At 42.0% G+C, this 13,040-nt stretch overlaps 2 protein-coding genes across 12 annotated transcripts in view; one reads left to right on the top strand and one right to left on the bottom strand.

The window, feature by feature from the left end:
- Nucleotides 1–13,040, top strand: part of pcbp3 (poly(rC) binding protein 3) — a 139,168-nt gene that overhangs the window by 87,153 nt on the left and 38,975 nt on the right. For 10 of the 11 annotated variants that reach the window (XR_012597023.1, XR_012597022.1, XR_012597020.1 and 7 more), the window contains 3 exons: nucleotides 10,531–10,554; nucleotides 10,658–10,690; nucleotides 11,871–11,987. Coding sequence is in view for 5 of the 11 variants with exons in the window: in XM_074658103.1 (XP_074514204.1) it covers nucleotides 10,531–10,554; nucleotides 10,658–10,690; nucleotides 11,871–11,987 (174 nt within the window). In the remaining 6 variants the exon portion in view is untranslated. Of the gene's footprint in view, nucleotides 1–10,530; nucleotides 10,555–10,657; nucleotides 10,691–11,848; nucleotides 11,988–13,040 lie in introns of all 11 variants that reach the window. The other variant, XR_012597025.1, reaches the window with a different exon arrangement.
- Nucleotides 8,986–10,345, bottom strand: LOC141781922 (uncharacterized). The gene is made up of 2 exons (XM_074657905.1): nucleotides 10,194–10,345; nucleotides 8,986–10,000 (listed from the first exon to the last, which is right to left on the bottom strand). The coding sequence occupies exons 1-2, from the start codon at nucleotides 10,343–10,345 to the stop codon at nucleotides 9,076–9,078; spliced, it is 1,077 nt and encodes a 358-aa protein (XP_074514006.1). The 3' UTR covers nucleotides 8,986–9,075.

Below are 13,040 nucleotides of genomic sequence, written 5' to 3'. Positions count from 1 at the left end.
GATGGATGGATGCATGGATGGATGGATCAAACTAAAGACATAGAGCATTCAGAGGATGGATGTATCAAACTAGAGATCTAGAGCATTCAGAGGATGGATGGATCAAACTAGAGACCTAGAGCATTCAGAGGATGGATGGATAAGACTAGAGATCTAGAGCATTCAGAGGATGGATGGATCAAACTACAGACCTAGAGCATTCAGAGGATGGATGGATCAGACTAGAGACCTAGAGCATTCAGATGATGGATGGATTAAACTAGAGACCTAGAGCATTCAGAGGATGGATGGATCAGACTAGAGACCTAGAGCATTCAGAGGACGGGTGGCTTTCCGAGCTAGATTGACAATAAGGGAGTTTCTGAGCAGTTTACACAACAGAAGTGCCATCAAATCACTGAAAAATGCAATTCTTGCAGAAATCTCCAAATGTCAAAAGCCAAATCACAGCATGGATTCTTCTCTGGTGTTCCTCAAGGTCTTGGTGTCTTAGTGTGGTATTTTGGAGCGATTATTGATCAGTTTTAACAAATTTTCTGGAATGGTAAAAAATGGTTAAAACTTGCATCAAATCTGTGTAACAAATGGTATCAACCCAAAAATTTTGCAACAATTTAAGACATACCAGTACACGTGGATGATCACACACTTATATCATCATGTTTTGAAGTTTGGCCCTTACTAGAGACTAAAGGACTCTGCTGCTGACTATTCTTTTCTAAATCTGTCATTATAATCACTGAAGTGCCTCAGGTGCGCTCAAGATTACCTTAAAAATGATTAATAGCTCTGCTCTTCGGCAACAACAGTCCAGTAAATTGGTTTAACTGACAGATCCACCAGCTCTACATCTGTACATCCACTTTCATTCTGAAAGATCAAAATTAAAAATGAAACATTTACAAAGATGGCCTCATCTTATGTCCTTGGTGCGATACTGCCTCTCCTGTCCCAGTCTCACCAGGACAGCCGGTTCTGCGCAGCGTGTGACATCCAACTGGGAATAAAACATGACCTTTGGTGTTAAGAATGAAGGTGCTGAGCTTTGATTTTAGTTCTGCTGATCCCACTATAGTGTGTATCTTCTTAAGCCCTTATATAGTATGACAGAATTGATTCAGAGGTTGGACTCGTGGCATTCTCCGCTCTTCCACCGATCGTCGTTTCTCTGTACACGAACATTTTGGTGGCTGGGCAGCAGCTGTCCAGCTGTCTGCACTAATTGACCTCGCTACAGTAAATAGTGCACTCCAGAGACGATGTATGTTTGTAGGCCAACCAGGAAGTAAGCATTGCCCTGGGTTCCCTTGACAAAAAGCCAATGAGATTTTTATATTGGATTTTGGATTATTGCAGAAAATAAATTCAGTGGCAAACAAACGTTTATGATACTCACACGTTTTGTACAGCAAGATAATCATCACAAATGAACACCACTTGTATGATTTTTGAAGTGTGAATGCAATCACTAGATGTAAATGAGTACACACAACAAGGCTGTAAAGACAGACGAGTAGGCAAGTCTCAATTAGTCACTTTTAATACACGTAAAGGCTTCAAAATTCACGAGCGGGGTATTTTTTGATGTATTTTATGTTGTAGAAAATCTCGTTAACTTGTGTTAACCCCAGACCTTATTTCAGGCATCTAATGAAATACCCATTCAAAAACAACATTGACTTTCAGACGAGGGAACCTGGAGTGCTAAAATGCTGACTCATTGCAGGATTTAGGACTCATTCCTGGAGCATTCCATTGTGTTATTATACAGGCTAAGCCTCTGGGAGGCTTGATTAACCCTTACAAGTAGAAAGTCCACTTCCAGACATAAAGAGTGGCAGGCTTCTACCGACTGTGCTCAGTGTGTTCTTGTCTGCCCTTAGTGTTCTCAGGTTTCCCAGGGCACAGTGTGAGTGGGAACCAACATTGATTTGGGTTCAGGCACTTATGTGTAGCATGCTCTCCCTCCCTTCTTCTCCCCTTCTACTCTTTGGGAGGTGGTCAGAGTTGGTGTGTGTGTGTTGGCCTGCTGGTTAAGATCATGCTCGGTTAACGTGGCCTTCCTGCATTAAGGTGTTAAAGCTGTGGTCTACAAAAACTAACAGCTGCAAGTAACTGCCATCACTTATTTTAAAGCAGAAGGAGGTAGTAATGGAGCAAATATTAACAAAAAGTTATTTTTATAAAGCGCTCACTGTATCCTGACAGTAGTACATGACACAGGTAATCTGAAAAAAATCATGTTCCTCTGTGTCCTCCAATGCTCCTAAATGCTGTCAATCACTCACAAACTCTGATCAAACGATCAAACTAGGCAGCGCTGATCAAATATGAATCAATATTCTGTTACTGTAATGTCTATTTCTCTCCTCAGATGTTCTCAGAATCATCTTGTAGTGTAAGGTTTAGCTGTAAAATGAGAAACTTTGTGACCCGGCAGCTATGTTGAGATCAGTTGAGGAAATACCAAGCACCGGCCACCAGCTGGAGCAAACGTTCTCATTTTACAGCTAAACAGTACACTACAAGATGATTCTGACAACATGAGGAGAGAAATAGTCATTACAGTAACAGAGTATTAATTCATATTTGATCTGCGTTGCCTAGTTTGACCGTTTGATCGAAGTTCACAAGTGATTAGCAGCTGCATCCGTTGAATGAACAGCCAATAGGAACGCTCTCTCTCTCTGATATGACCTGTGATTGGCCAAAGTCTCCCGTCACGGGCTACATTTTTTAAAGCCTGAAAACAGAGCCATGAGGAGGAGCAGAAGTCTAGTTTTCTCTCAGAACACTTGAATTACAATATGCTGAAAGGTTATTATGGAATGTTTGCCCAATGATGCCAAAAGCATTCTGCCTACTGCCACTTTAAGTCTGCAGTGTTTGTTAAAGGGCAATGTCTATGAGTGAATTAGAATGAACGTTTTAATGCCTCAGTCTTTAGGGAGGTCTGCTGGCTGCTAGATAATGGAAAACCCACACTAAAGATCTCCGCTGAGCTGGCCATGTTGGTGGGTTGTTTGCCACTAAGGCCAGAGCCAAAATCTTCCCCTTGTTTTGTGCGCTAAACAGTTTGCAGCCCAATAATTCACCTACTGCATGGCTGCTCATACAGGAGCTCCAGACACCAGTGACCCAGTGATAGTTTGAATAACCCTGCAGCCAGACAGGCCCAGTCAGGCCCCAGAGCCTGCCAGAAGATGGCTTATGGGGAAGGGCTTTGGCAGCATGACCCCGGTATGGCTCTTTCACCCACAGCACCAATTTTTTTCCAACAAAACTGAGGAGACATGGTGGAGTATGTAGGCTATGCCCCTCCTTTGGACTTTGCATGAGCAGTCATTGTTTAACACTCTGAGACCTCCAGTAAAACTACTTTTGTCTTTTTAAGGGGGGTACAGGGGGTCTTTTGCAGGAGATCAGTTCAACAGTAGGAACCTGAAGATTCATTTGAGATGCAGCTCATCTGTGTCAAGTTCTTCGAGACATAAATCATTCATTCATTCATTCATTAAAATAAATTGTGAAAGTGTATAAGAGCTTAAGAGATTATGATAGAAGTATATGATGGTCATTCCCATGCTCTATTATGTCTCATAAGTTGTTGCAGCAATTTTTGGGTTGATACCATTTGTTACACAGATTTGTTGCTAAATTTAACAATTTTTACCACTGAAGAATTGATAAAAAAATGATCAATAATCCCTCCAAAATACCACATTAAGACACCAAGACCTGGAGGAACACCACAGAAAAAAGTCATGCTGTGATTTGGGATCAAAAATATTTGACATTTGGAGATTTCTGTAAGAATTGCATTTTTCGGCGATTTGATAGCGAGCACTTCTGTTCTGGAAACTACTCAGAAACCCCCTTATTGTCCATCTAGCTAGGAAAGCCATCCATCCTCTGAATGCTCTAGGTCTCTAGTTTGATCCATCCATCCTCTGAATGCTCTAGGTCTCTAGTTTGATCCATCCATCCTCTGAATGCTCTAGGTCTCTAGTATGATCCATCCATCCTCTGAATGCTCTAGGTCTCTAGTCTGACCCATCCATCCTCTGAATGCTCTAGGTCTCTAGTTTGACCCATCCATCCTCTGAATGCTCTAGGTCTCTAGTCTGATCCATCCATCCTCTGAATGCTCTAGGTCTCTAGTCTGACCCATCCATCCTCTGAATGCTCTAGGTCTCTAGTTTGACCCATCCATCCTCTGAATGCTCTAGGTCTCTAGTCTGATCCATCCATCCTCTGAATGATCTAGGTCTCTAGTTTGACCCATCCATCCTCTGAATTCTCTAGGTCTCTAGTTTATGACTGTAAAGTTTCATGAGGCTGTGATTATCCTAGAGGTCCCCATAGGTCATTTTATACAGTGGGGTCACATTTAAAAAATGTTACTATGGAAAATAACATCATCACACATGACTACCATTGCGCTCATTGGATCCACAAGAGGCTCAGCTTTACAGTCATACCCAATTTATGCAATTCCAAGACTGTTTAGGGACCCCAGTATGCAGAAATATTCAAATACACCATTTTAGAATGACTGAAAATAACATATTTATACTGCATGCAAATACCTGCATGGTTTCTGCCTCAAACTGCATGTGATTATCATAAAGTGGGCATGTCTGTAAAGGGGAGACTTGTGGGTACCCATAGAACCCATTTACATTCACATATCTTGAGGTCAGAGTTCAAGGGACCCCTTTGAAAATGCCCATGCCAGTTTTTCCTCACCAAAATATAGCCTAAATTTGGAGCATTATTTAGCCTCTTTGCCAATCTTTGGCCTTTGGTACCATCTGTATCTTCTCTCTAGCTCTAAAACTAAACCTGCTACAGCCTCTGAAACGCAGCAAAGTCGGTCAGGATCGCGGGTCTCAGCTTGAGTTACTGTTGTAATAAAGTTGCTGAATGCATGGAAAGAGATGACATTTTATCTGGGAGGGATGGACAGTCGCTTGCCATGATTCAATAAAATAAATCATGGCTGATTAAATGGATAAAAAAGAAGAGGAGAGTACTGTAGAGCAGGAACATGTAAATCAAATCAAATCAAATCAATTTATTTTTGTATAGCGTCAAATCACAACAGAAGTTATCTCAAGACGCTTTATATATAGAGCAGGTCTATGACCGTACACCATAGTTTAGAGACCCAACAGGATCCACCAAGCGCACTGTGGCCAGGAAAAACTCCCCGATTACTGGGAAGAAACCTGGAGCAGAACCGGCTGGGGGGACAGATAGATAGAGAGAGAGTGAGAGAGAGAGAGAGAGATAGATAGAGAGAGATAGAGAAGCAGCCACAATAGCAGTCTAGCAGCTGTAATAGCTAATACAAGTAGGACTGATAACACAAAACCAATAGTGGTGGATGGAAAGAGTGATAATACAACTATCGGAAAGCCAGCACTGTCCAGCATCTCTCCTCAGTACGTCCATGTGTATTGGTGTGGGACGTCCCTGCGATCGATGCCCGTGCGTTGGTTCCTGCAGCATCAGCATGCTTGCTGGGAGCTCTTGATGTCTTTGGCAGTGATTGAGAAGTGTTATTCTCCAGGCTGCCACATTGTCACTAGGTGTTGGAAATCCCTCGTTAGCATTGGTAGTCCCTCGTACAGACGTAGTTAATTAGGGATGGTAGCAGTTGGTGTCAAGCAGGCACCGACGCGGCAGCAGATGCAGCCACCAAGATCACCAAGATCCAGGTGAAACCCTGCTCCAAGTGTACCCATGCTCCAGGTATAACCTCGCTCCAGGTGTGACCCCGCTCCACGGTTAGCTGCGAGACAAGGAGGCACAAGGACTCCCGGGAAGGAATGAAGTTAGTAACAACATGGACATGGGACATGAGTATATACAGAAGGAGAGGGGAGCTCAGTGTGTCATAGGAAGTTCCTTATGACAGTGTGTCATAGGAAGTCCCCCGGCAGTCTATGCCTATAGCAGCTTAAGTATAAGCGTTATCAAAGAGGAAAGTCTTTAGCCTACTCTTAAATGTAGAGACGGTGTCTGCCTCCCGGACTGAAACTGGGAGCTGGTTCCAGAGAAGAGGAGCTTGATAGCTGAAGGCTCTTGCTCCCATTCTACTTTTGGAGACTCTAGGAACCTCAAGTAACCCTGCATTCTGTGAGCGCAGTGCTCTAGTGGGGTAGTAGGGTACTATGAGCTCTTTAAGATATGATGGGGCCTGACCGTTTAGCGCTTTGTAGGTGAGGAGGACGACTTTAAAATCTATTCTGGATTTTACAGGCAGCCAGTGCAGAGAAGCTAATACAGGCGTAATATGATCTCTTTTTCTAGTTCTAGTCAGTACACGTGCTGCAGAATTCTGGATCAACTGGAGAGTCTTTAGAGACGTATTGGAGCAGCCTGATAATAAGGAATTGCAGTAATCGAGTCTAGAGGTAACAAATGCATGGACTAATTTTTCTGCATCATTTTGACACAGGATGTGCCTGATCTTCGCAATGTTACGTAGATGAAAGAAGGCAGTCCGTGAGGTTTGTTTTATGTGAGAGTTAAAGGACATATCCTGGTCGAAGACAACTCCCAGGTTCCTTACGGTGGTGCTGGAGGCCAGGGCAATGCCATCTAAAGTAACTATATCATTAGATAATTTGTTTCGGAGGTGCTCAGGGCCTAGTACAATAACTTCAGTTTTGTCTGAGTTTAACATCAGGAAATTGCAGGTCATCCAGGTTTTTATGTCCTTAAGGCATGCTTTAAGTTTAATTAACTGGTTTGTTTCATCTGGCTTGATTGATAGATATAATTGGGTATCATCTGCATAACAATGAAAGTTTATGGAGTGTTTTCTAATAACATTGCCTAAGGGAAGCATATATAAGGTAAATAGAATTGGTCCAAGTACAGAACCCTGTGGAACTCCGTGACTAACTTTGGCGTGCATGGAGGACTCATCGTTGACATGTACAAACTGAGATCGATCTGATAAATAGGACTTAAACCAACTTAGTGCAGTTCCTTTAATGCCAATTAAATGTTCCAGTCTTTGTAATAGGATGTCATGGTCAATGGTGTCGAAAGCAGCACTGAGATCTAGCAAGACAAGTACAGAGACAAGTCCTTTGTCCGATGCCATTAGAAGGTCATTTGTAATTTTCACTAGTGGTGTCTCTGTGCTATGGTGCACTCTAAATCCTGACTGATAATCTTCGAATAAATGATTGTTCTGTAGAAAGTCACACAGCTGACTGGCAACTACTTTTTCGAGTATTTTGGAGGTAAAGGGAAGGTTAGATATAGGTCTATAGTTGGCTAGGACCTCTGGATCAAGAGTGGGCTTTTTAAGAAGAGGTTTAATTATAGCTACTTTAAAGGACTGTGGTACATAGCCTGTTAGTAAAGACACATTGATCATATCCAGTAAAGAGGTGCTAACTAGAGGTAAAACTTCTTTAAGCAGTTTAGTTGGGATGGGGTCTAGGAGACAGGTAGATGATTTAGATGAGGAGATCAGTGAGGTTAATTTGTGGAGATCGATAGGAGAAAAGCAGTCTAAATATATATCAGGTTGTACAGCTGTTTCTAAGGTTCCTAAGTTTGAGGATAAATTGGTACCAGTTGACGGTAGGAGGTGATTAATTTTGTCTCTAATAGTTATGATTTTATCATTAAAGAAACTCATGAAGTCACTACTACTGAGGGTTGTAGGAATACATGGCTCAATAGAGCTGTGGCTCTCTGTCAGCCTGGCTACAGTGCTGAATAGAAACCTAGGGTTGTTCTTATTTTTCTCTATTAATGATGAGTAATGGGCTGCTCTGGCATCACAGAGAGCCTTCCTATATGTTTTAAGACTATCTTGCCAGACTAAATGAGATTCTTCCTGTTTGGTGGAACGCCATATCCTTTCCAGTTTCCTCGATGCTTGCTTTAATTTGCGTGTTTGAGGGTTATACCATGGAGCTGACTTCCTTTGTTTTACTAACTTCTTTTTTAGAGGGGCAACAGAATCAAGTGTGACTCGCAGTGAGTCTGTAGCACTATCTACAAGATGATCAATTTGGGTAGGGCTAAAATTAACATACGAGTCCTCTGTTATATTGAGACATGGTATTGAATTTAATGCTGATGGAATCGCTTCCTTAAATTTAGCTACAACACTATCGGATAGACATCTAGTGTACACACTTTTATCTGATGGTGTATAGTCTAGTAATAAGAATTCAAAAGTGATTAAATAATGGTCTGATAAAAGAGAGTTCTGTGGAAAAACAATTAAATGTTCAATTTCAACGCCATATGACATAACAAGGTCGAGGGTGTGGTTAAAGCGGTGAGTGGGTTTATGCACGTTCTGCGAGAAACCAATTGAATCTAATAAAGAGATAAACGCAGTACTGAGGCTATCATTATCAACGTCCACATGAATATTAAAATCACCTACTATAATGACTTTATCTGTTTTCAGGACTAAGCTTGATAGAAACTCTGAGAATTCAGATAGAAATTCAGAATATGGGCCTGGAGCGCGGTACACTATAACAAATAAAATTGGCTGTAGTGCTTTCCAGGTTGGGTGTGAAAGACTAAGAACAAGGCTTTCAAATGAGTTATAATTTAGTTTAGTTTTAGGGTTTATTAATAGGCTTGAGTCGAAGATGGCTGCAACTCCACCTCCTCGGCCGGTGTCTCGAGGAATGTGAGTATTAATATGACTCGGGGGAGTGGATTCGTTTAGTCTGACATATTCTTCCTGACACAGCCAGGTTTCGGTAAGACAAAATAAATCAATGTGATTATCTGATATTAAATCATTTACTAGTAGATCTAAAGAGATGACAGAGATCTGATATTTAAGAGTCCACATTTAATTCTCCTGTTTTGTTGCTTTATTGCAGTGCTAGTGTTAGATTTTATTAGATTATTATGTTTAACTCCTCTTCTGTTTACTTTTGATTTAATTAATTTAGGTGGGGCAGACACAGTCTCAGTGAGGTTTGGGGTTAAGCTATGGGTGGGTAACTGCTCTAATGGAAGCGCAGAGAAGTGTGTAAGACTACAGCTCTGCGTCCTGGAATGACCCCTGGTTTGTCATGGATTTGTTCCACCAACAATCTTGGTCAGATTTCTGGATAAGAGAGCCGCACCATCCAAAGTAGGATGAATGCCGTCTCTCCTAATCAGACCAGGAATTCCCCAGAAAGGGTTCCAATTGTCAATGAAGCCCACATCGTTTGCTGGACACCACCACGACAGCCAGCTGTGGAATGACTTCATGCGGCTATACATGTCGTCACTGGTCAAATTGGGGAGGGGACCAGAGAAAACTACGGAGTCCGACATTGTTTTTGCATATGCACACACCGATTGGACATTAACTTTAGTGACCTCCGATCGACGTAACCGGGTGTCATTACCGCCGACGTGAATAACAATCTTACTGTATTTACGTTTATCCTTAGCCAGCAGTTTCAAAACGGATTCAATGTCGCCCGCTCTGGCCCCCGGGATGCAATTAACTATGGCAGCTGGCTTCGCTAACTTCACGTTCCGCAAAATGGAGCTGCCGATAACCAGAGTTGGTTTCTCAGCGGGTGTGTCGCTGAGAGGGGAATATCTGTTAGAAACGTGAAGTGGTTGGTGGTTAACCGTGGGCTTCAGGGTACGACTATGCGTCCTTCGGACAGTCACCCAGCCTCCCGGCTGCTCGGGGGTTGCCGGGGGACGGCTAGCAGAAGCTAAGCTTGGCCGGTCTGCACCGGCTAGGGGCTGGCTAACTACAGAAGAAGCTAAAGCTAAAGTGCAGAACCGGGCTTCTAACTCGCTAACCCTCGCCTCCAATGCAGCAAATGCACTACACCTAATACATGTACCATTAGCTCTAAAGGAGGCAGAGGAATAACTAAACATAAGACACACAGAGCAGGGGAGAGCAGGAGAGGGAGAGACAACAGGAGAGCAGGGGAGAGCAGAATGTAATATTTTGCAGCAAGTAACAAAGGTAGTATTGGGAATTCTTTTGGAGAAAAAGTGTCAATTATATTTTCAAAATGTAGTGGAGTAAACGTTTGAGTAAAAAGAAATAAAATGCTTGAAAGAAGTAAAAATTCCTAAAAGAATATTTGAGGCAAACAAAAAAAGTATTTCTACTGTGCAACTTTTCATAGTTCTTGATAAATATAGATATGAATGGATGCTTATAGAAGAACGTGGCACTGCGCAGCAACTGGCCCGCAGCTTTAACGTCACAATGGATGTCACCCTGGCAAGAGAAGTCAGGGAGTGTTGATGCTTGCAGCCAGCGCTGCCCCTCTGCCCTTTCCCCGCTTTGCCACACCAAGCTCATGAAGAGTGATTCCATGCATATGGAAAGTGTGGCTCTCAACAGCTCCATGCAGCTGTGAAACCTCTGCATGCCCCTGTTCTGTTTGCACCTTGTCCAGTAATAGCTAGCAAAGCCGTTTTACATACACTGTACATTTATCTAGATTATTTATTGAATCATTTTTAATCCATGTTTTTTCATTTTTTTGTGTTTTATTGCAGGAGGTTGGAAGTATAATTGGGAAGGTATGTTATTTTTATTAGATCACACATACTTGTACTCATGGAAAAAAAATTAACCATGATTTGAACATTTTTAAAATTTGAATTCTAATTTACTTTTCTACAGAAAGGGGAAACCGTAAAAAAGATGCGAGAAGAGGTGGGTTTCAGTCTCAAGCACCATTTAATCATTAAAGGTGCTCTGTACAGAATTCAGACTAACAATGCTAACAGCACGAACAGTGCAAACAACAACAGCGTTAACAGTGCAGACCGTGAGTGGGTGGGGTGGTGGGGGGGTGGTGGTGACTTGAGGGTGAGTGCTACGCTTTCGTGACGACGCCGTGGGTTGGGATGGCATTATCAGTGCAGAGCGGCGACCATTAGCTAGCCAGTGGGGCACAACAGAGAGACTCACATGCACTAACATGCATGTGCTGCTGGCCCGGCTATGTCAACAAAGCACAGAAAGGCTTGGATTACGCAGCCCGGTCGCACTAAATGGCGTATGAATGACAATAATTCGCAAGTCATTTGGCGTCCACTAAGAATGCCGTTCAAGAGCGGTGTTTGTGTCTAAAAGTGCTGTTGAGTTGTTTTGAAGTTACATCAGTGACGTGTTTTCTGTACTTCCAACAGTTCGTGAAATAGACACAAAAGTTTATCTATTTGATTCATGTACATAGACATAAATTTCACATTTTTTTTCGTGCAATCAGCACGACTTTTAACAACATGTAATGCAAGTGTCACTTTCCACTCCAGTTGCTTCAAAATAAAACTACTTAGTTAGGTTTAGGAAAAGATCTTGGTTTGGGTTAAAATAACTCTGGAAGTGTTTTGTTGCGTGGCGTAAACATGACATGCGAAAAGAGGCATTCAAATGACACGCGAAAAGGCTAAAATGCGTTCTCATAACATGCGGAATATCCTTGTAATGTCGTGTTATTTATATACCTTCCTATGAGATCGGGCTGGATTACAACACACACAGAGGGAGAGTGACGTCATTCTCTGCTCAGGTACACATTACTCCACTATATCTTTACATATGAAAATAGTTGTTTGCCGCTATATTAATGCTCTGAATATCGTTTTGAGCACCTTTGAATAATACTAAATATGTACTCGTTCACAATGTAATTTACCTAAAACTCTATTGCCTAAACACTACAAATCGCTTAAAATAAATGACAAACTGTAACTTTATAGTTTTATAGTATCTTCATTTCATTTGTGATGAATAGATTATTGACATTTGGTAGAGATGTGTTCCTGGATTAAGGTCTCGCATCAGCTATATTGACCCCATCGGCAGTATGTTTGTGCTGTTTTTCCAGAGTGGAGCACGAATCAATATTTCTGAGGGCAACTGTCCAGAGAGGATTGTCACCATCACTGGACCAACAGACACCATCTTCAAGGCTTTTGCTATGATTGCCTACAAATTTGAGGAGGTATGTTAAGATTGTGGCAGCAGTGTTTCTACGGTATATAAAGTAAAACCTGCTCAGCTCACTGGGCACATGCACTGATATGAAGTCCAAAGGGAGTCCAACTGCTCAAGGCCTCTTCATGTACACACAAAGTACCTTTGTGCCTGGTGTTTATTAGTGTCATTTTAGATTAGTGCTGAATCTCCAACAATCTTCCTGGATGCACGGGTGCTGTATAAAAATTTGAAACAAAGCTCTGCCTGTATCTTAATTGACCACAGCCAAAGAACGTATATGGCGAAGAAGTGAAAGTCAATTGATCGTTCCATTGCGACGTCAGTGCAAAGCTAAGCTTCTGCCATTTTGGACTGAAAGCTGAAGCCATATGCCAGTAAAACATCCGCCTACAAAGCCAGTAAAATTATTTCTATTCTATTGTCATAATTTTAATGTCTCTACCGAAATGGCCTGTGTTGAACGATACAAATATTATAAATATCTATACTATTATACCTATTTACTTACTTACTTATTTATTTAACTTTTTTACCTGGCTGCTTCCCAGAGGAGCATAAAGTGAGTGATGGACATAAATGGAAGTTAGAAAAATCCAGCACACAGAGCAGAGCAATCTCAAACTTTTTCATGTCAAAGATCCAAAATGGAGACCAATAGACCACAGACCATGGATGTAGAAGAGGGTCAAATAGACCACAGACCATGGATGTAGAAGAGGGTCCAATAGACCACAGACCATGGATGTAGAAGAGGTCCAATAGAGCACAGGCCATGGATGTAGAAGAGGGTCCAATAGACCACAGACCATGGATGTAGAAGAGGGTCCAACAGACCACAGACCATGGATGTAGAAGAGGGTCCAATAGACCACTGACCATGGATGTAGAAGAGGGTCCAATAGACCACAGACCATGGATGTAGAAGAAGGTCCAATAGACCACAGACCATGGATGTAGACGAGGGTCTAATAGACCGCAGACCATGGATGTAGAAGAGGGACCAATAGACCACAGACCATGGATGTAGAAGAGGTCCAATAGAGCACAGGCCATGTAT

Source organism: Sebastes fasciatus, chromosome 14 (genome assembly GCF_043250625.1).
Source record: "Sebastes fasciatus isolate fSebFas1 chromosome 14, fSebFas1.pri, whole genome shotgun sequence".
Classification (NCBI taxonomy): domain Eukaryota; kingdom Metazoa; phylum Chordata; class Actinopteri; order Perciformes; family Sebastidae; genus Sebastes; species Sebastes fasciatus.
The sequence above is the reverse complement of the archived record's forward strand: the minus strand, read 5'-3'. Positions and strand labels throughout refer to the sequence as shown.